Source organism: Maniola hyperantus, chromosome 15, assembly GCF_902806685.2.
Source record: "Maniola hyperantus chromosome 15, iAphHyp1.2, whole genome shotgun sequence".
NCBI lineage: Eukaryota > Metazoa > Arthropoda > Insecta > Lepidoptera > Nymphalidae > Maniola > Maniola hyperantus.
In genome coordinates, this window is record NC_048550.1 from 2,504,838 (window position 1) to 2,529,030 (window position 24,193).

The window sequence follows — 24,193 nt, forward strand, 5'->3', positions numbered from 1 at the left end:
AATTATTAGTTCATGACCACAATTTAATTTTTTTTTGTGTGATCTAACCCTTAATTCACGGTTTTCAGATTTTTCCCTGAATGTCTGCTATAAGACCTACCTACACCCAGTAGGTTTCTTGACTGACAGACAGACAGACAACAAATTGATCCTATAAGGGTTCCGTTTTTCCTTTTGAGGTACGGAACCCTAAAAAGGAACCCTTATAGGATCTCTGCGTTGCCTGTCTGTCTGTCTGTCTGTCTGTCCGTCAGTCCGTCGTGTCTGTCAAGAAAACCTAAACCTAACCTATACTTCTTGTTGACCTAGAATCATGTAACTTGGCAGGCAGGTAGGTTTTTTAGCACAACTAAAGAAATAAATCCGAAAACTGTGGATTTCTGGTAACATCACACTATAAAAATTAAAATGTGTTGAACCAGTATTTTCAATTTTTAAAGTAAAATAACTACAGAATAGAATAGAATAGAATATAATAGAATGTTTTTTTATTCATGTAAACTTTTTACAAGTGCTTATGAATAGTCAGGTAGTTTTAATTTACCACTGGTTCGGAATGCCGTTCCTACCGAGAAGAACCAGCAAGAAACTCGGCGGTTGCTCTTTTTAATTTTTCAATTTACAATGTTATTACACCGTACTATATAAGCCATTGCAGCCCCGTGCATTGCTGGAGCGAGTCAAATCCAAGCTTTTTTATCGTTTACCCCAAGTGGAGTATCATGTGAGAGGACTTTACTTGTATATTCTAAAACAGATTTTTATTTATTTTTATGCATAATAATTTTTGATTTATCATGCAAAATGTTAATACTTATTCCCTAAAACCCTGCAACCTATTCCCTAAAGTCCCTTAAATCTTAATCTTAAATCTTGTTTTATGACCATAATTGGATATAAGTCTACTAGACGGCCTTTTATGGTGATTTACAATTTACATATTATTACGAAGTTACAACCTTTTGTGATGATTAATTATTAAAATTCACATAGGTATGAGTAGGTAGTAGGTACATACCTACCGTGGTTTAAATAGATTAAGTACATTCATAATATATTAGGTACGCACATACTTTTAATTAATTACTCATGAACAAAGGTCTTAGTTAACTTTTTTAATTTCCGTAATTTTTTTTTCCTTTTTAGGGATTCATTTGACGATGTTTAATTGCCGATATTCAGCGGCAGTTAAATGTCGTTAAGCCACGAAATAAGCTTAAAATCATTATTTTTAGGGTTCCGTACCCAAAGAGTGCCATCGGGACCCTATTACTAAGCCTCCGCTGTCCGTCCGTCAGTCCGTCTGTCTGTCAGCGGGCTGTATCTCGTGAACCGCAGTAGGTAGAGAGTTGGAATAAAAATAATGAAAATTTCAAGATTTAAACATTTGTATGTTATGTATAAGTCCCGCAAATTGCTATTGCGCTGGAACCATGTCTCATTAACATCGAATTGACGTCATTTTGTCGTCATTTGACATAATATATTAAAGTAAAAATATACCATCAGCTCGAAACTTCAGTCTAGTGCTGACGTCACTCAAAAAAAAACTTTTTTATTTAAATAAACTTTTACAAGTACTTTCGAATAGTCGGATGCCAAGCCACGCGCTTTAGCAATTTGCGGAATTTATAAATATGTACGATGGTACGGAACTCTTCGTGTGCGAGACCGATTCGCACATGACCGAATTTTTTCTTAGTAACAAAGTAAAATCTTATTAACAACTGTAAGTTACTAAGGTAGGTAAATCGTTTATTAAAATTATTTAGCTACCACAGTTAATATCATGTGAATCACCAGAAGGTAGCATTTCACAAAATTTCACAATATTGTGATGTTGGTAAGTCAAGCACTAGGTAAGTACATAGGTGGGAAATTCATCGGGTTTACCTGGTAGGGCGTGGACACGGCCGCGATGGCAGTAAACCCCACTATGTCACTAAAGTACACGGTCACTGACGCGAAGAACTCGGCTGGTACCTGCAAGTCGTTAACATACATTATTTATATTACTAGCTGACCTGGCCTTGCAGCTTGCTTCGCTCGGGAATTTCTGAACATCCTCTCTTAGTCTACGTCACTTGAAATTTCTGTTTATTTATTACTAGCGACCTGCCCCGGCTTCGCATGGGTGCAATGTAGATATTGTGGTGCCAGTGAGGAGTTCATAGGCGCTGCCGCGGCACCGCAGCCTCCGTCTCGTTTTGTTGCGCGTTTTAATTTACGATATTTCATATTATTTTAATCTCCTAAGATATTATTCTAAATTAAATGGCAATTTTGGTCTAAATTGAATATTTCAGATGGTCAACTATTTTATTTTGATAAAAGTTAATAGTGTGTCAGTAAAAACACCCTCGAAAGTAAGGCTTTGTTTCAAATCACATTTGAAAATCATAAAATCGATTATAGTGAGCCAACCTTAAAAGATACATGCGTGCTGTCGCGGACTTTTTTTGTAGAACTTTATAAGAGAAACAATTTTACAATGTATTGTTTTCGTGTAACTTTGACCATTTAGGCAGCGCACGCCTCGGAAACTCTCAAATGAGAAGATTTTTTCCGACCTAATTCACATTATTACAATTTCCCTAGGGATCTCTAATTTTTTGAGAATTAATCTATATCTGTAAACCTTCCTCTTGAATCACGCTATCTATTGGTGAAAACCGCTTTAAAATCCGTTGCGTAGTTTAAAAGATCTACGTGTTCATACATATACAGACAGCGGGAAGCGACTTTATTTTATACTAGCTTATGCTCGCTACTTCGTCCGCGTGGACTACATAAATTTCAAACCCCTATTTCACCCCCTTAGGGGTTGAATTTTCAAAAATCCTTTCATAGCGGATGCCTACGTCGTAATAGCTATCTGCATGCCAAATTTCAGCCCGATCTGTCCAGTAGTTTGAGCTGTGCGTTGATAGATCAGTCAGTCAGTCAGTCACCTTTTCCTTTTATATATTAAGACTATGTAGAGATTAGATGATGCCCGCGACTTTGTTTAATTTTGCGGGATAAAAAGTAGCCCATGTTGCGCTCAATTTAACTATACACGCTGAAATTTTAATGGTTGTTTTCCCGAAGCGAAATGATTTTGTCGTGGTATTACAATCGATTTATAAAAATAATAAAAAAAAATATTAGAGTCAAAAATGTCAAATTTACAATCGAGAAAAACAAACATCGAATGAGACCTCGAACCAATAGTGATACCCCGTGCGCGCAGGCTAGTTTATGCCGTATCACTAGGCGCGAGAGTTTATTTTTCTCTAAACTTTTTGTCTTTATTGGCAGCGCGGTTCGAGTGGATGGTAACTTACTATTTACGTTACGTCTAGGGAGTTACTATTGTTTCTCACACTTTCGAGTTGTCGATTTTTTTTAATTATTTCAAAACAAAAACATTTTTATTTTTTAAGTTTAACTCAAATTTTCGATAGTACTACTGAGGGCAAATCGTTCTGCCGCAGGAAAACAACCACTAAAACTTCACCGTGTATATTTGTTGATTCGACCGATTTTACCTGTTGAGTCTGTTTTAGTTGTTTGGCGACGCTTGCTGGTAGCATCTGGTAGAGCAGAGAATCGCTTAGTTCTTTCTCATACTCCAACTCCCTGGCTTTTTCTGACAGGTTACGTGCATAGACCTGAAAGAAGAAAAACTTTTATGCAAAAATCTTCTAAATATATAAAAAGAAAAGGTGACTGACTGACTGATTGACTGATCTATCAACACAGCTCAAACTACTGGACGGATCGGGCTGAAATTTGGCAAGCAGATAGCTATTATGACGTAGGCATCTGCTAAGAAAGGATTTTTGAAAATTCAACCCCCAAGGGCGTGAAATAGGGTTTTAAAGTTAGTGTAGAAATGAGGAGGCAAATCGCTTCGTACGTATCCGTGGAATTTCGACTACGTACGGGTGCAGACCTAGGCGATGCCTTGCGGTACGATAGTAGAAACTGACATTATGACTCAAACCCCTGGCATGCCACGTTTAATAATATTGAAAAATGTAGCCACAATAAATAATAATTGTTTCTGACTTTTACGTTTCATGCGTTTGAGGGTTGAAGAGATGTTACAAAGGTGTATCGAATCAAATTTGCCGCAAAGTGCCGCGCGGAGGCAGAGCGGCTGCAGCGCTGCACCCGCGCTGCGCCCGCGCGTCAGTTCATCGATCGAAATTAGGTATATGGATTTACAAAGCAGCGTGGCGGCAGGGCGCCCATATCAATGGATTGTTATGATGTTTAAAACCATCGAAACGGTCGCGAATTTTCAAAAGTGTAATTTAAGCTATAGATATTAAGTACTATTAGATATTTAAGTACTTAAGGAAGTTTTAAAACCGATTCCCAAAAGAAAAGTTCTAAAAAGTTATTTTATTAAAGAATATTAACTGCTCTAAACCGACTTCCAAAAAAAGGAAGGGATTCTCAATTACGCACGTATTTTTTTGATATTTATTTTACCTTTTAATGTATTGCTTTGTTTTTCCGCGTAAACTAATTTCAAACTAATGTGGACCCCACACGCGGATCCAGCATGTCGATAATGATGGTAATCAAGTACACATTAAGTCGCAATTTGAAACTCCAAAGAAACCCGAACTGTTTTTAGGGTTTAACCTATGGGTTTAGAATTAATTTCCTAATATTATTAGATAATAATATGTCAATCCTAAAATGTGAATTACAAAAGGTGTGACAATTTTTTTAAATTTCTTATCTTAGGCGTCATGTGTGGGAGTCGTTTTGTGCGTGTGTGTGTGTAAGTATGTGTGTGTGTGTGTGTGTGTTTGTGACGGTTCATCAGTTTCCTCATTAGATTTTGAAAGAATAACGTTATGCTTTCAGCGGCCTGAATATCATAGTTGGCTATAATAATAATGATGCCATGACAATTTAAATAAAAATACTAGAAAAAAAATTGTGATGCATAAGTCTATCAAATATAATACCAAATGAAAGTGTTCCTTCTGTAGATTCAGAAAATATGTAATTCGTAGATGTATTTATTATATGAACCGTTCAAGCGTGTTTATATATTTTTAAAAGTAGTAGTGGGTTTTTTTTTTGTTCATTTGAAAGTAATCAACAGCGTAAATACATAATTATTATTTAAATTTAAATCTAGGTATAACAGAAGGCCAAAAGAGTTTACTTAAAATTATAATTAAAACTATTTTAACAGAATATATTTAGAATAAATGTAGGTATATACAATAATATTTTAGTTATCAAACTGCATGTTGCTTACTATAAAAGTATGGAAACTCTAAAATATCACATTTTCTCTGGACAGAAAAGGTTGAGAACCACTGACGATAGCAACGTTATGGTTAATTCATATAATGTCTATAACATGGCTATACATAATGTAATTAAATAAATTTATTATTAACGGGCGCTAATGTGGGACGCAACTTGCGTTGACACCTTGTTGACACATTGGCCCCGTGTCATATCAGGAAGACAGCGTCAAGACCGGGAGCCGCAGCAGAAACAGCTGAAAACGGCAAGCGGCGCAAGTATGCCTCTCTTATAGAGAGTTACATTTTTGTGCCGTTTGCCGTGGAGACCCTGGGGCCATGGAGTCTTAGTGCTAAAAAATTTTTAAGAGACATTTCACCGCGATTAATAGCCTCATCTGTTGACAGAAGGGCTGGCTCATTTTTTGCGCAACGGATCAGCCTGGCTGTCCAGCGCGGAAATGCAGCCAGTATTCTTGGCACCATTCCACGCGGTCATGATTTATATAGTAATTAGATAAGTCACATAGATATAAACTGTAAATATCATCAATCAATCAATATACTTATAACTAGCTGATCCCCGCGGCTTCGCCCGCGTAGATTTAGGTTTTTAAAGATCCCGTATAGCCTATGTCACTCAGGAATAATGTAGCTTTCTACTGGTGAAAGAATTTTTAAAATCGGTTCAGTAGTTCTAAAGATTACCCCCTACAAACAAACTTAACGACATTACCTATTTGTATAATACAACGGGCCGTGCAGCAGAAATCGTAATATTTTAATTTCGCCATAACTTCAAAACCAAACGTCCAATTTTAATCATTCAAAGACCAAATATTATCTCCATAAACTGTTCTTAGTGATGAAATCATTTATTTTGATAAGGATTAATAGCATGAGTAAAATAAACGCGTTTAAATGTAGTCCAAAAAAAATTCAAGATTTTTAAATAAAAAAATGGTTGCTGTGCCTCACTCGACATAGATGGGTATAGTGTGTCGCGGACTTTTTTGTAGATATTTATAAGATCTACAATTAATTAGAACATTTTATGGTTCTATCTTTTATAGTTTAGGCAGCGTACGCAAAATAAGTAACTTTTCTGGTTGATTTTTTACACCTTGTGTCCGAAAAACCCAAATATCTTACGGAACCCTATTTTTTTCCAAAATAAAATATAGCCTATGTTACTCGTGGATAATGTAGCTTTCGAATGGTGAAAGAATTTTTAAAATCGGTCCAGTAGTTTTTGAGCCTATTCAGTACAAACAAACAAACAAACAAACAAAGTTTTCCTCTTTATAATATTAGTGTAGATAAAACTGTAACAGGTCAAATTCTGTACATTGAAGATATTTTGAAATTTTTTTTTCGAGGGCACTCTATAATCGATACTGAACCCAAAACTGTAATTTTTTCATTTTTGTCTGTCTGTGTGTCTGTCTGTCTGTCTGTCTGTCTGTCTGTCTGTATCACGGCCGCGCATCACGCTGAAACTACTGAATGGATTCCAATGAAACTTGGTACGATTTGAGGTCATACTATGAGGAAGAATATAGGATACTTTTTATCCCGAAATTCAGTATGGTTCCCGTAGGAGAGGGGACGAAAGTTAAAATGTATACTGAGTTGTAATTCATTAACGCGTAGTCCGATTTCATTCATTCTTTTTTTGTTAGAAAGGGGATAATTTAAAGATTGTTCCGTAAATATTTCAAGGTCATCGGTTTTTAACCGACTGTCAAAAAGGAGGTGGTTCTTTTTTCTACATCGATTTTTTCGAGGTTTCTGGACCGATTTGCAATTTTTTTTTTTAAATCAACAAAAAAGTTTACGTCGTGGTCACATAAAAAATTCTGGATTCAACTCCTTAATCCTGATGCTGCAGGGTTACTGCCCGCCTGGGTTATCAAGATTCAGGAAGTGTTCATAGTGAATTCATATTGTAGGTACCAAGCAACGACAACAATCCCGAAAAATCAAAGAGTTCCCGCGGGATTTTAAAAAACGCTCCGCCACGCGGACGAAGTCGCAGGAATCAGCTAGTTTTAAATATGTTTGTAAATAAAAATAGTATTAAATAAATTATGTATTAAGTAAGTCCCGTATGATTTATCAATGGAGTGACGCAAGGCCGTCGGATCAATGACTCTGTGACGTGACCCGCCACGTCATTGTTGCGTCGCTTCATATCTCTACTCTTGAGTCTTGACCTTTGCTGACCGCCGTGTCCATTACTGTGATTCATTGGACAGTAATGTTGTCTGTTTACGTTTTAATCTGTCAAGTGAGGCGATCCGTCAGGAATGTGCGAGGGTGCATGTCGAGGAATGTTCGTGAAATCTACCAATAGGATAGTTTCAATAACTTTTTCTAAAAAATCATATAAAATGTGCACATTCCATACTCTGTAGATTGGTTCGAAAGTTAAACTTCGCGGACAGTATTACAACTGTCCAGATTTATAAGTAAGTATGGAATTTCATTTCTGGACAGTAGGTAGGTAGTGCAGCAGCTGTCCAGAAAAGTAACTATGATAAGTTTGAATATGGAATAATCTTTCTTCCTGGATATCGTATTCATCTTTTATTCATATTTCGTTCATTTTTCGTATCGTATTCATATTTTATTATTATTATTTTAGCTTAAATATGTAGTTTGAATTCGGAACTCGTAAATAAACAGTAAATCATTCATCCAAGGTAAATAAGTTGTCCCGGTTGGCAGTTTAATCGACTGCACCCGCCGCCGTCAATGCGCCGTCAACGAAAACAGAGAACTAGTTCTTTAATTTACCTTTTTTTTGTTTGTACATGTCAAAAATTTCAGTTTTTCGTTGGTTAATGCCTGCAACTTCATTCACATGGATTTAGTTTTCTGTTAGTCTGTCTGTCTGTCTATCAAGAAACCTACAGAGTACTTCCCGTTGTCCTAGAATCATGAAATTCGGCAGGTAGGTAGGTCTTATAGCAGACATGAAGGGAAAAATCTGAAAACCGTGAATTTGTGGTTACATCACACAAAAAAAATTAAATTGTGGTCATGAACTAAAAATTAGTATTTTCAATTTTCAAAGTAGGTACATATTATTATATCACAAGTGGGGTATCATATTAAAGGTCTTAACTTGTGCATTCTAAAACAGATTTTTATTATTTTTATGCATCATAGTTTTTGAATTATCGTGCAAAATGTCGAAAATTTACGACTGTAGTACTGACTCGTTGCGCGAGCCTGACTCGCACTTTGCCGGTTTTTTTTTCAATTACGTACGATGCTGTGTAGAAAACAAAGGGGTATGGTTTTAAAAAACTGCCATACCCCTTCCAGGTTACCCCGCCTCCATCTTAGACTGCATCATCACTTACCACCAGGTGAGATTGAAGTCAAGGGCTAACTTAAGCATATCTGAATCCAAAAAAAATTAAAGACTAGTGCTTGGCTGCATTCAGACCTGATTCAAGTGATGATGCAGGCTAAGCTCTTTTTAAATAATAAAAATGGCGAGCCAACGAGCATTTAATCATTAAATAATTTCAAATGTAGGTAAAAACACTATAAAAATTATAAAATAAAGCAGATTATTATGTAAAGTTAGTCACATCAAATTCCTGGCGATCCAATCCTATTGTAGCAGTCTTGAAAAAGGTTGATGTACATGTTGAATCACTACTTATGCATCGGAAAAAATGGATATTTCGCAACATCGATTGGGTTTTTTCTAATTAAGTATTGTGATCATGCAATAATCCAAATGCAAGGAAAATACTGAATTGATTAAACTGACCTGCGTTGACCTTTTTTAACTAATAGAATATTAGCCAAGTTAATTGCTGAGGGGGCGTCCATAAATTACGTGAGATGTTTAAGAGGGGGAGGGGGTCGAGTCAAATCTCATCTAATCTTACGTTGGAGAGAGGGGGGTCTCGGCAAATATCACGCAATTTTTTTTCTGACTGAGACAAAAAAAATTATACTATTTTGGTTCATTTAATCCAGATTGTACATGCTTAAGATTTAATCTTAAGCGTAGTCGTAATACGATTAAGATTATTCACTAATTCATGAAATAAAATAATTTCATTCAAGTATCCAACGCGTTTACGTAAGAAACCCACATTTTGAAAAATCTCACGTTAGATTGGGGGATGGGGGAGGGGGTTGAATAAAATCTCAAGACATCTCACCAGGGGGGGAGGGAGGGACAGAAAAAAAAACACCTCACGTAATTTATGGACGCCCCCTGACTAATATTCCCCTTTCCCCTCCAATTAAGCGTAAAGCTTGTGCTAGTAGTAGGTACGACAATAGTGCAACGGGTGGGATTTGAACCGGCGACCTTTCAGTTTTCAGTCGGCTCCTTTACCCGTTGAGCTATCGAGGCTTTAAGGCTACCTTGGCTACTACCTAAAAAGCTAGTTGTGAATATTTTTCCCTATTATTTATGTGGTAACATTAATTGTTGCTATGAGGTTAAGATAACCACAGATTTACCATGGGTTTATTTATATCCGCCACATTCATGTGGTATTTCCAAGAATCGTGAAGATCCCAAGTTAGATAGGATTACGTGTCGATTTCATAACTTTTTTTATCTTAATAATAGTGCTACTAAAATGTTTGCGGTTTATAGATCACACCTGATAGTTGATTTAGTCATAATGATGGATTCATCATGATCAACCCATCGCTAGCTCACTACAGAACACGGGTCACCTCTCAGAGTGAGAAAGGTTTTGGCCATAGTCTACCACGCTGGCCATATGCGGATTGGTTGAGTTCACACACCTTTGAGAATATTATGGAGAACTCTCAGGCATGCAGGTTTCCTCACGATGTTTCCCTTCACCGTTAAAGCGAATGATATTTAATTACTTAAAATGCACATAACTCCGAAAAGTTAGAGGTGCGTGCCCGGGATCGAACCCCCGACCTCCGATTAGAAGGCGGACGTCCTAACCACTAGGCTTTATTATTTTGATAATATTTTTTCTTAATTTTTATAATAGTGCTAAAATGTTTGTGGTTTATACGATCACACCTGATAGTTGATTTTTAGTCATAATTTCTAGGACTAATGGGACTATTCCTCATCTACTTTTGTTTGTTTACGCCCTTAAGGGCGCAAATGAAAGCGCATTATTAAAATGAAACTAGGTAGTAAAGGACGCTTTCATTTTTTTATTTTAAATTGTAAGGGTGTACAAGACAATTTGTAAACGTGATGTCCTTTACGTCCAAAATTTTGAGGTGTCATATTAACCATCTAAGGTGGTATAAGACAACTGATAATTTATTTGTATGTTACGCCCAAAGGTTTTTTATACTTTGCTTTACTACCAAAAGGAGTAGACTCTGGTAACCAAGTGTTACTTACACCCATATTTTCACGGTAAACTTTGTTTAACGTGCCAAATTATATGGGTTGTAAAGGCATTTTTTTACGAATTTCGTGAAACGGAATATACAGATCGATAGAGAATTAAAAACTGAGTAAAGGAGTGTCAAAAAGTCATTTTCGACCAAATGTCCTTTACGACCTTTGAGCCCAGAGGTATCGATATGATGGATTATGCCTACCTAAATAGATGATTAATATTAATTATGAGCTTTGCTGCTAAGCTTTGATGGCCTAGTGGTTAGCCGATATATAAGTCAGTCAGTCAGTACTTTGAATTTTATATATGCAGATGTAAGTGAAAACATTCTGATTTGTCATAACGTAGGTTATTTTAATACTACTATTTAATTTCAAGAGCACGAATAAGTGTAAGAGAAAAGTCCAAATGACGCATCTGATCCTTAATCCAAGGGTAGAAAGCATCCGTCAGCAGATCCGGCTGACTTCACCGGATGGGACTTTTAATGGATCAAATTCTATCTCGACGAATCAATAGCTTACCTAAATCTTTGTCACCAAACTAGCGCGCAACGATCAATAGGCGGGCCGTTGTTAAGTTTAATTTCGTTTGCAAAATATGTTGACCGCAATTTTACTGTCTGATATGCATTTTTACTGTCACAAAGGTGTATACAGTAGGTACCTACGCGGCAGAAAATAATGAAAATCGATCTTCAGAATGAGACTAGCTGATGCCCGCGACTTCGTCCGCGTGGATTTAGTTTTTTAAAATCCTGTGGAAATCCTTTGATTTTCCGGGATAAAAAGTAGCATATGGCCTTCCCCGGGATACAAGCTATATCTGTACCAAATTTCGTCAAAATCGGTTGAGCGAATGGGCCGTGGAAGGCTAGCAGACAGACAGACAGAAAGACACACTTTCGCATTAATAATATTAGTATGGAAGTATGGACAATCAAAAACTTTACAATTTATGTTGCTGACAAAATTACATTAAAAAGAACTACAATTATAATAGGTGAAAGAAAAAAAAATGACTATACAGTTGGGTGTTCAAAGATAAGGAAAGCTATTTTAGCGTTTAAATTACCGTGAGTGATTTCCATTCTAAATAGTTGGATTGAGTTTGTTCTGGGCTCTTCTCAGACCTGGGCGCGTTTGGAACCCTCGTAGCTTTAGTTTTAAGTTTGCGTAATAATTATCACCACTACATCTTACAAATCTAACACCATACCAGACCATCAATACGAGTAATTTATTACCTATTTTGAATTAATCATTTGACTTTGACTTTGAATAATATCTGTCCCGGCTGTACTCACGTGTTTAATCGACGTTAGCCCGAAACTGGAGGATGGGTTCGAAACTAGTCGGGCTAACGTCGACTAAACACGTGAGTACAGCCGGAACAGATATTATTTATAAGGAAAGCTCTTGCCGTGATCATACCATAGTCTGTTACCTGTATAGTATTGACGACATTTCTGTCCAGTGCAATGATGATGGGGGACACCACACACACGAGGATCAGAATACCAGCACAGGCTGCCTCGCGTCGACGCGACAAACACGACAGACAGACGGTCAGACAAGAAGTGATCCTATAAGGGTTCCTTTTTAACCGACTTTCAAAAAAGAGGTGGTTCTGAATTCGGCCCGTTTTTTTTGTATGTACAATGTACATCGATTTTTTCGAGGTTTCTGGACCGATTTCTAATTTTTTTTTCCTCTTGAGGTAACCCTAAAAAATGATGTTACTATTGGCTGTTAAAGATAAGGCAAGATCTTGCCGTGATCATACCATAGTCTCTTACCTGTATAGTATTGACGGCATTTCTGACCAGTGCAATGATGATGGGGGACACCACACACACGAGGATCAGAATACCAGCACAGGCTGCCTCGCGTCGACGCGACAAACACGACAGACAGACGGTCAGACAAGAAGTGATCCTATAAGGGTTCCTTTTTAACCGACTTTCAAAAAGAGGTGGTTCTGAATTCGGCCCGTTTTTTTTGTATGTACAATGTACATCGATTTTTTCGAGGTTTCTGGACCGATTTCTAATTTTTTTTTCCTCTTGAGGTAACCCTAAAAAATGATGTTACTATTGGCTGTTAAAGATAAGGCAAGATCTTGCCGTGATCATACCATAGTCTCTTACCTGTATAGTATTGACGGCATTTCTGACCAGTGCAATGATGATGGGGGACACCACACACACGAGGATCAGAATACCAGCACAGGCTGCCTCGCGTCGACGCGACAAACACGACAGACAGACGGTCAGACAAGAAGTGATCCTATAAGGGTTCCTTTTTAACCGACTTTCAAAAAAGAGGTGGTTCTGAATTCGGCCCGTTTTTTTTGTATGTACAATGTACATCGATTTTTTCGAGGTTTCTGGACCGATTTCTAATTTTTTTTTCCTCTTGAGGTAACCCTAAAAAATGATGTTACTATTGGCTGTTAAAGATAAGGCAAGATCTTGCCGTGATCATACCATAGTCTCTTACCTGTATAGTATTGACGGCATTTCTGACCAGTGCAATGATGATGGGGGACACCACACACACGAGGATCAGAATACCAGCACAGGCTGCCTCGCTCCGACGCGCCTCCTGTAAGCTGTGGTTCACGCCCTCCCTATAGACGGAAAGATAACATAAGGCTTCAAAGGTATTTTTAAAAATTGGGTATTTTCCTACTTTTGAATTTGATAAAATATATTATTACTTTATTATAAACTAAGATAAAAATAATGACGTACGCTGAAAAAAATATTAAAATCCAACAAAGATTTACAAAGCTACAGGCATTTTAATTTTGGAGTGGGAGGGTCTTCTATCCCTTTCTCGCAAAACGAAAATTTGTATGAAACCGCACGAAGCTACTATGGCATTAGTAAGTGTGACGTCAAAATGCTATATCGCTATCTCTGTTTAATCAGAAATATTTAAATACTTATAGCTCTTTTGTTATTTGATCGATTTAATTAGTTTTTTCAGTTTACGTCATTATTACGAGGGAGCGACGCAGGAAGAAGATAATACTGTGTGTATAATCCAATCCAATCCAATCCAATCCATCAGCCTGTTTGCGTCCACTGCTGGACATAGGCCTTTCCAGGAGCACGCCACCACGGTCCTCAGCCTTCCTCTAAGGTAAAAGTTTTCAGGGGGGTAAGGGGGTGCACTAACATCTTAACACCCCAAATGTCAACCTCACCTGCACGCGGTGCCCCCTGCGAATCAGCGAACGAGGATATGACGACCGAAGAATGGCGGGATAACCATTCCAAATGGCTTGGCTTTAAATAACACAGACCAGAGACGGGCAGCAGCGTCACTGGTGCGAAATGGCCTACAGCCCAGCGCTGACCAACCCGCCTGCCCAGCGTGGTCAGTATGGGCATTACTTCTAATGAGCAGCGCCAACAGACAAAGGTGTGTATAAGTAAGTAAGTATTTAATGTGACTAATATTATCAAAACTATGTACACGTTGTTAGGTATATCATAACATATTGCATGCTAAGAGGTAGAATTTAGCTGTACCTTTTTGTTTTTGTGACATCTTCACTGTTTACCCATATTCGCAAAAAAGAAATTTGAATTGAATTGTGTACCTATGCAATGAACCAAAAACTTAATTTGCTGTAATCCGCTGAAACATGTTGAACCACCACGGTGGTGCGTATTGCTTGCCAAGTGGCTGCTTTTCCTGCATAGTTAGCAGTGGGCAGTGGCGTGCACAGGAGTTCAAGCCAGGGTATGCATTTAGGTATGAACTTATTTTACGGCAGTTTATAATGAAAAATAAGCATTGATTTATTACAATGAGGGTAAGCAGTGCGTTTGTGCTTCTATGAGCTGCACGCCACTGGCAGTGGGAGGGCGGGCGGTGCATTTCGCATGCTGCATGTTGCATCATACAGATTCAACCTGTTTCAGCGGATTACAGCAAATTAAGGTTTTGGTTCATTGCATATCATTAGGGTTCATTCCCGGGAAATCGTTGGGCTTTGTTCCCGGGAAATCAAGCTCGAGAAAACTCGAGAACTCGAGAAATCATATTTGAGTCTATGAAATTATAAAATAAAACGATTTGCGTTTGCCGTTTGTTTTAAATGCAAAAATTTCATTTGATTTTTTTTTTAATTAACATGCCAAAAATGGTGCTGTGATTGTAATTTAATTATAAGTTAGGATAAGGTTAACGTTTTCATGTTGAAATTTTTGTTTATTGTTTGTTTTGTTTAAAAGAAAGAAGCTAGAAGTTTTAAGTTGGTTTTTTTTTCTTTTTAATGCTGTGCTTGTGCTGTAATTGTATATATGTATAAGTCACAAATGTCAGAATAGCTTATTTTTTTAGTTATCTTTAAGAAAAAGAAGCTAATTATGTTGAAGACTATCAATAAAAGTCTTATAATTATTTTGGTACTTTTATTTGAGAGGAAACCACTGAATTTGTTGATTAATCGCATTATTGGAACCGAAGAATATGCAAATCCGTACGTAAATGTAAATTTCTCGACAACCCGAGAAGACCCGAGAAATTAGCCTCGAGAATTCTCGAGACCCGAGAAATTGATAAGCTCTAGAAATCATGAACCCTACATATCATGGACTTCCGCAAAGTAACGCCTGCTTCTATACAACATTGAATTGTGTATGATTACCTTATGTATTCCCTCAGTTGTTTCTGCACAGCTCTCAACTTGCCAAGCAGAGTGGCAGTCTGGTCGAAGTATTCTATGGCTGCACCGACGCTTCCTGCCTGTTGCTTGTTGTCCACTATTTGCTGATTCCTGCAAGTTGTTTCATTTTATTAGAACCTACAGGAAATATTGTCTCACTTTTTTTTAAGTCGATCGCCATCTCTTTAAGCCTCAATAGCTCAATCGGTAAAGGAGTGGACTGAAAACCGAAAGGTCGACGGTTCAAACCCCGCCCGTTGCACTATTGTCGTACCTACTCCTAGCACAAGCTTGACGCTTAGTTGGAGAGGAAAGGGGAATATTAGTTATTTAACATGGCTAATATTCTTTAAAAAAAAAAAAAAAAAACTCGAACTGTCGCGTAAGTACTCTACTACACTTCATCATCATGATCAACCCATCGCTGGCTCACTACAGAGCACGGGTCTCCTCTCAGAGAGTAGGGTTTTGTTTTCCATGTGCGGATTGGTAGACTTCACACACCTTTGAGAACATCATGGAACTCTCAGGCATACAGTGGCCCTACCGCGGTTGCTTGACAGCTACAATGTCACGATCGCAATCATCTCTGATTGGTTGACGCTCGCTCACTATTGGCCATAATGCATTGTTGCAACAAGAATCGCACAAATTCAGCCAATCAGAACAATTGAGATTGTAATAATGATTGATGCAGGTTTTAGACAATCGCCCTACAGGTTTCCTCACGATGTTTTCCTTCACCGTTAAAGCAAGAGATATTTAATTACATAAAACGCACATAACTCCGAAACGTTAAAGGTGCGTGCCCGGGATCGAACCCCCGACCGCCGATTAGAAGGCGGACGTCCTAACCACTAGGCTATCACAGCTTCTAGCTCACTAGCTATCTACTACACTTACTATCGGTAAAAATAAATGCCCATCCAATATATTGAAAAAAGACGTTAAACAATTTATTTTCCTTTACGGTTAACCCCACGCTAACCCGATCCTGGAATCACATTTTAGGGTTCCGTATCCGAGGGGTGCCAATAATACCCTATTACTAAGCCTCCGCTATCCGTCCGTCCGTTCTGTCAGTGGGCTGTATCTCATGAACCGTAATAGATAGAGAGTTGAAATTTACGACAACAAAATTTAATAGCTGCCATGTAAATTAAAAAAAAAAGTAGATAATGTTGTACGATAGTACGGTACCCTTCGTGTGCAAGTCCGACTCGCACTTGACCGGCTTTTTTGTTTTTTCAAGATAGCTCCCAAATAGCAATAATGTAGCTCACGAATTCAATTTCGTTATTTACACTCCATTGCAAGATTTAAGCCCGTGCCTTGAATTAATGTGTTTGTTTTCATATACATTATTATCACATGTAATATGGAAATTGTGTCAGCCTTGAGATGCGGGCACATTTGTTTTTGAGTAAACAAACTCGTCAAGGGATATGTATATATGGCCCTTGACATATTATTATCTCATTAACACTTGTGAGCTTTCACGCAAAAAGGTACACACTACACAATAAATCAAAGATAGAAAATTTACGAGTATATTAAATACCTAATTAATATCTATACCTAAACGACTAGCTTATGCCCGCGACTTCATCCGCGTGGACAAACTCTTATTTTACCCCCTTAGGGGTTGAATTTTCAATAATCCTTTCATAGTTATCTGCAAGCCCAGCTCGATCCGTCCCATAGTTGAGCTGTGCGTTTATAGATCAGTCAATCAGTCAGCCAGTCAGTCATCACCTTTTCCATTTATATAAGTATAGCTTATGCTTGCGACTTTGTCCGTGTGGACTACACAAATTTTATACCCCTATTTTTACCCCTTAGGGGTTGAATTTTCAAAAATCCTTCTTGGCGGATGCTTACGATACAATAGCTAACTGCATGCCAAATTTCAGTCCGATCCGTCCAGTAGTTTGAGCTGTGCGTTGATAGATCAGTCAATCATGTCAGTCAGTCAGTCACATTTCCTATTTATATAGGTATATTTAGTTCACAGCAGGTTTTTACACATGGTTTATATACCTAAAAGATGTTGAAGGCTCTTACTTTTTCTCCAACACTTGGTATTCGGGGCTGTCCTCCTTGATGTCCATATGCAAAGGTATAAGCGACGGAACCAGGTTCAGAGTGTTGTCGAGCAGGTCTCTGCCTAGCACCATGTGACTTATGTACCTAAAATAATAGGCAAGTAATTTAAGTATAATAAATCTTTTGTGAACTTAAAGTCTAGTCGACGAGCAAAGTCTAGTCTTTTCAAATAATATACACTTCTATGAAAAGAGTGGCTCAAACCGTTTTAATTCCAACTAGCTTATGCTCGCGACTTTGTCCGCGTGGACTACAAAAATTTCAAACTCCTATTTCACCCCTTTAGGGGTTGAATTTTCAAAAATCCTTTCTTACCGGATGCCGACGTCATAATAGCTATCTGCATGCCAAATTTCAGCCCGATCCGTCCAGTAGTTTGAGCTGTGCGTTGATCGATCAGTCAGTCAGTAAGTCAGTCAGTCACCTTTTCCTTTTATATATTTAGAAGATTAGGTACCGACCCGAATTCTTTGCTCGTAAGTTTACATGACTTACTTCTGATGCGCCCTGGCTTGTAGGTAGCCTCGTGCGAAGTAATTGATCCCCAAAACTGAGGCTATGCCTTTGCATTCTATACTCCGAAGCAAGTTCTTGAATCCTACTAAGTATCTGTAAAAAATATATTTATTTATTTTTATTTATTTATTTTTATTTTTATTGCAGCCGCTTTACTCAAATGGGACTGGGCAGGTCATGTGTGCCGTATGCCAGATGAGTTATGGGCAAAATCTGCTTCTTTTTGGACGCCCCAGAATCATCAACGCAAGCGTGGTCGACCGAGGCGACGTTGGCGTGATGAATTAGGTAACTTTACAGTTACGTGGCCTGAAGAGGCACGAAATAGGAAATGGTGGAAGGATCGGAGGGAGGACTTTGCCCAGACGTGGGACAGCACAGGCTGATTTAGATTTAGATTTTAGATTTTTATTTATCCATTCCAGAATATAATATCTTCTAGGTTATCGCGTTCATCATCATCATCTTGATCAACCCAACGCCGGCTCACTACAGAACACGGCCCTCCTCTCATAATTGGAAGGGTTGTGGTCTTAGTCTTCCACGCTGACCAAGTGCGGATTGGCCGACTTTAAACACCTGAGAACATTATGGAGAACACCCTCAAGCATGCGGGTATCCTCATCCTCAGGAGATGTAGACCTTACAATTTGCAATTGTGCATTGTAAGGTCTACATCTCCTGAGAATGCTTCGGTGTCGGGGCGAAACGTGCGTCGATTGTGTTCGGGATTTGTGTGGTGCTGCGTGGTGGTGGTGCGTATTGCTTGCCTGGTGGCTGCTTCTTCCTGCATGTTTAGCAGTGGGAGGGCGGGCGGTGCATTTCGCATGCTGCATGTTGCACCATACAGATTCGACTTGTTTCAGCGGATTACAGCAAATTAAGCTTTTGGTTCATTGAGTCTTTTTTAACCTAAGGCCTTTGCCGGGATGCAAGCTTTCTCTGTATCAAGTTTTATCAAAATTGGTGAAAATGTAACAGACAGACAGACACTATACCTACCTATTAGTATATGAACTAAATCTATAGGTAAGGTACATCAACGAGATGACCGACATCGACGTCATTTTCTTATTCGTAACTTTTAGTGGCGCGTGCGCATGAAATCATCACCATCAAGCAGTCATATTTCATCCGAGACTTGTCATAATTAATACGCGTTGATCACATGTGACTAACTTTGTCACTCATGGGTCTCATAGCGTTAACTCGATTAGACCATTCCGAATCGCTTACTAGGTAGGTACATAGATATGTGAGTCATGGCATCGATACGGGTCACCTCATGAGTCATGAGTCAGTCGGGAACAAGGAAAGGGGTATTGTCGTCGAATATAAAAATATAGATGATGGTGAATATCAGTAGGTATAGGTGGTGTAGGACATAGGTGGGTGCCTACTGCCTACACTATGCCTATTTAATGTTTAATAGGTTTTGGTGACCACCCTGGCGCAGTGGTAAACGCTGTGGCCTTGTTAGTGGGAGGTCCCGGGTTCGATTCCCGGCAGGGGTTTGGAATTTCATAATTTCTAAAATTTCTGGTCTGGTTTGGTGGGACGCTTTGGCCGTGGTTAGTTACCAGATTTAGCGTTTCGGTACGATGCCGTGTAGAAACCAAAGGGGCATGTGTTTAATAAAAACTGCCATACCCATTCCAGGTTAGCCCGCTTCCATCTTAGACTGCATCATCACTTACCACCAGGTGAGATTGCAGTCAAGGGCTAACTTGTATCAGAACTTAAAGAAAAAACCTTTCGCATTCGGAGAAAAGATCGTCTCAGTAGTGGCCCGACGATTGGTTTGAGATGATGGTGATGATAATGATTAAAAGTTGTTACAAAACTATGGCTTTGGTGTGTAGAGTGCTGAACCACGTTAGTTACATGTTGTATAAAACATTCATTCATTACTTGAACAAGTAATTAATGGTCAGAGGAAGTCAGGTGACACTGCAGGTCTGGAAATTTGCCAAATGCCAACTAAAAGTAATTTGGCCGCGCCATCTTGCACGAGTTAGATAGAGCGCCCATACACGGCCAGTTGAAGTACTTCATGAGTTCATGACTTACCGCTTTAAGATGCGACTGTATTGCTCAATAAAATCTTCCTTTCAATATAGTACATGGGACAGTTGATTATTACAAAATAAAATAAAAAAAGATTCCGACGAATTGAGAACCTCCTCCTTTTTTTGAAGTCGGTTAAAAAAGGATATGGACCGCTCGAGCAGTCGACAGCCACACGAGCATTTTATCCTGTCGTGACTGCTCTGTACCTATAGAATCAGATTTTACTGTCATCAATCAACTTACCACCAACCATGTCACCAACTTTGACGTAAGTGTCGTAACTTGGAATCAACAAATTGCTGATCGCAGGTCAAACTTAATAGTCAAATGACCTTGCTTTAAAGCTTAATTTAGCCCATACATCTGCAGTCAGCACTTCAACGCTCCGAGCTTTGCGACATTAAAATCGGTGAAGTTTTTGACTTTAAGTCAAGGATTTTAGATTCGTTTTTCCCTTACTTAATCGTGTTTTGACGTTCGGATTCTTATCAGTATCAGTGAGATGTGAAATAGTTTACACCATGGTGCAGTCGCGGCTCGCGAGTTCAACTGCTCGGACAGTTGGACCTACACTTACAGTGAGTACAGAGATCAATTGTTCGAACAGCCCGTGTACGGCCGCTCTTATCTGGTGAATTTGCTACCCAACTAAAGCTTACTGCTAATTTGCAGTTACGACATATTATACAAAGATTAATCTACTAAGAATACTCAAACATCTAGAATGCTGGCGAGCGCACTCTATACAAACGTAGTTTGATTCTCTTTTGAATACCTAGGTACTAACCAACCAAACTCAATGAAATTTTATAGACACGTTTTAGAAACTATAATATCTGAGTCTGTGGTTTTCAAAATTTCTTAAATATGTAGTTTCAAAGTTACAGGGGTAACTAAATTTGTATACAGATCTTTCTATTATCTTATTAAGAATTAGTTCAAAAAACCGATTGATATTAGATCGCTTAGACGTTGGGGTCCCAAGGCGCTCGAATAGTAACCTAAGCACGTTGGAAGACCCGCTAGGTAAATACTAGGTGGACAGACCACATCAAACGAGTCGCAGGGAGCCGCTGGATTTAGGCGGCGCAAGACTATGGTGGGTGAAGTCTCTATAAGAAATCTATGTCCAACTGAGGGCGTCTATCGGGTAACGATGATGACGATGATGATACTAATTAAGTATTTTGTGGAAAACACTTATATAATAACTAGCTGATGCCCGCGACTTCATCCGCGTGGAATTAGGTTTTTAAAAATCCCGTGGGAACTCTCCAGGTCTATATCTATACCCATGCAAAAAATCACGTCAATCCGTTGCACCGTTGCGACGTGACTGAAGGACAAACCAACAAACAAACACACTTTCGCATTTATAATAAGGGGACTGATTATGTACGGATTACAGTGTTCTGTGTAAGATAAGAGCTACCATTCTTATTTATTCCCAGTTATTAAAATACCAATCACTCACGCCAGTGTCGATAAACTTATCTCTGATTAATCTTAAGACCTAGTTATGATATGACGTAATGGATGAACTATGAAGTAGGTCGACAAGTAGATTATCTCCCTTTGATCCAAGATCTCTATTTAATTAAGTTACACGTTTTCTTTGTATCGTGTAATTAGATTAGTTGTATAATAATTTGTATTGAATGCAGGGCTGGAAATACAAGGAATAGCAGTACCCTTATTATAAATGCGAAAGTGTGCTTGTTTGTTGGTTTGTCCTTCAATCACATCGCAACGGTGCAACGGATTGACGCAATTTTTTGCATGGGTATAGATAAAGGTCTGGAGAGTGACATCTTTTATCCCGGAAAATAAAAGAGTTCCCACGGGATTTTTAAAAACCCTAATTCCACGCAGACGAAGTCGCGGGCATCAGCTAGTCTTCTATTAGGCTATCACGTCCGTCTATTAGTCAACAGGTTTTCCTAACCTACCATCCTAAGATAAGCTACCATCGCGTCGTATGCGCCTAAAATGCATGTGTGATTTAACTACTTAAAACACTGTAAACTACGACGACGACCTCCCTGGCGCAGTGTTGAGCGCTGTGGTCTTAATAGTGGGAGGTCCCGGGTTCGATTCCTGGCAGGGGTTTGGAATTTTATAATTTCTAAATTTCTGGTCTGGTCTGGTGAGAGGCTTCGGCCGTGGCTAGTTACCACCCTACCGGCAAAGCCGTGCCGCCAAGCGATTTAGCGTTCCGGTACGATGCCGTGTAGAAACCAAAGGGGTATGGGTTTAATAAAAACTGCCATACCCCTTCCAGGTTAGCCCGCTATCATCTTAGACTGCATCATCACTTACTACCAGGTGAGATTGCAGTCAAGGGCTAACTTGTATCTGAATAAAAAAAAAAAAAAAAAACTATAAATTTAAGCGAGAAAATGCTAAATATTCCCAGCGATCGCGTATCGAGGCTAAGCAAAGCCGACAAGCTCGTAACAGCCGCTCGGCGGATTAAGCTTAGGATGCAGTTATGACGTAACTCCGCGAAACTGGGTCAAAAACATGAATAGAATAGAATAGAATGTTTTTTATTCATGTAAACTTTTTACAAGTGCTTATGAATAGTCAGGTAGTTTTAATTTACCACTGGTTCGGAATGCCGTTCCTACTGAGAAGAACCAGCAAGAACCTCGGCGGTTGCTCTTTTTAATTTTTCAATTTACAATGTTATTATACCGTACTATACAAGCCATTGCAGCCCCGTGCATTGCTGGACCGAGTCAAATCCAAGCTTTTTTATCGTTTACATAGTCTGCGACTGTATAATATGCTTTTTTTAGGAGCATACTTTTAACACATTTTTAAACTTGTGTAAAGGCAAGTCTAAAATTGCTTGTGGAATTTTATTATAAAATATTACACTCATTCCCACAAATGACTTTCCCACCTTCCAGAGGCGGAGCGCAAGAGTAGCTAGCTTATTTTTGTGATGATGATTTTACCTATAAGTACATCCTAACGAATCACTGAAATGGACATATAGATAAGTACGCTGGAATAGATGCATAAATCATAATACACTATAACTACTAGGTACGCCACACAAAATGACAGTCAAAGTCAAAGTCAAATAATTAATTCAAAGTAGGTATACTATTAAAGTAGGTAGGTACCTACCTACTATTAAATCAGAAACTATTATGCATAATAAAAATAAATAAAATTCTGTTTTAGCAGCCCTTTCATATTCCTTTACTTGTGTTATAAGACTTAACTACCTGCCAATTTCATGATTCTAGGTCAACGGGAAGTAAGTACTCTATAGGTTTTCCGTGACAGACGCGACAGACAGACAGACGGAGCGACAGCGAAGTGATCCTATAAGGGTTCCTTTTTTTAGGGTTCCGTACCTCAAAAGGAAAAACGGAACCCTTATAGGATCACTTTGTTGTCTGTCTGTCTGTCTGTCTGTCTGTCCGTCTGTCTGTCAAGAAACCTACAGGGTACTTCCCGTTGACCTAGAATCATGAAATTTGGCAGGTAGGTAGATCTTATAGCTGACATTTGGGGAAAAATCTGAACACCGTGAATTTAGGGTTAGATCACAGAAAAAAAATTAAATTGTGGTCATGAACTAATAATTAGTATTTTCAACTTTCGAAGTGAGTGACTATATCAAGTGGGGTATCATATGAAAGGTCTTCACCTGTACATTCTAAAACAGATTTTTATTTATTTTTATGCATCATAGTTTTTGAATTATCGTGCAAAATGTCGAAAAAATACGACTGTAGTACGGAACCCTCATTGCGCGAGCCTGACTAGCACTTGGCCCGTTTTTTTCTTTTTGAGGTAGGTACGGTACGGAACCATAAAAATCAGGCTACTACCTACTACTACCATGACATACACACACACATGAGTGAACGATTGATAATAGTAGTCTCTGGGGTTCTCGGGCTCACATGAGACACTATAGGCTCTTATACTCAAAAGCTAGTAGATATTATATGACTCGTTGCCTCCAGTAATTCACAAATTCAACCGTTGAATTTGTGAATTACATTTTTAAAAATAGAGATAGCGAGCAAAAGAGCAGGCGGGGCACCGGATGTTAAGTGATTAGTGATTGCAGAGGAACTGCCGATGCGTTGCCGGCCTTTCAAGAACTACAGTATTAGGTACTAAAACATATTTTTAGTTAATGTTTGGTCG

General features: G+C 38.6%; 1 protein-coding gene across 1 annotated transcript in view; it reads right to left on the reverse strand.

Moving 5' to 3' along the window:
* LOC117989000 (uncharacterized) overlaps positions 1-24,193 on the reverse strand; it is a 62,223-nt gene that overhangs the window by 10,619 nt on the left and 27,411 nt on the right. The window contains exons 6-11 of the mRNA XM_069503587.1: positions 17,927-18,040; positions 17,390-17,515; positions 15,308-15,436; positions 13,144-13,273; positions 3,531-3,653; positions 1,894-1,983 (exon numbers count right to left, since the gene is read on the reverse strand). Coding sequence (XP_069359688.1) covers positions 1,894-1,983; positions 3,531-3,653; positions 13,144-13,273; positions 15,308-15,436; positions 17,390-17,515; positions 17,927-18,040 — 712 coding nt within the window. The remainder of the gene's footprint in view (positions 1-1,893; positions 1,984-3,530; positions 3,654-13,143; positions 13,274-15,307; positions 15,437-17,389; positions 17,516-17,926; positions 18,041-24,193) is intronic.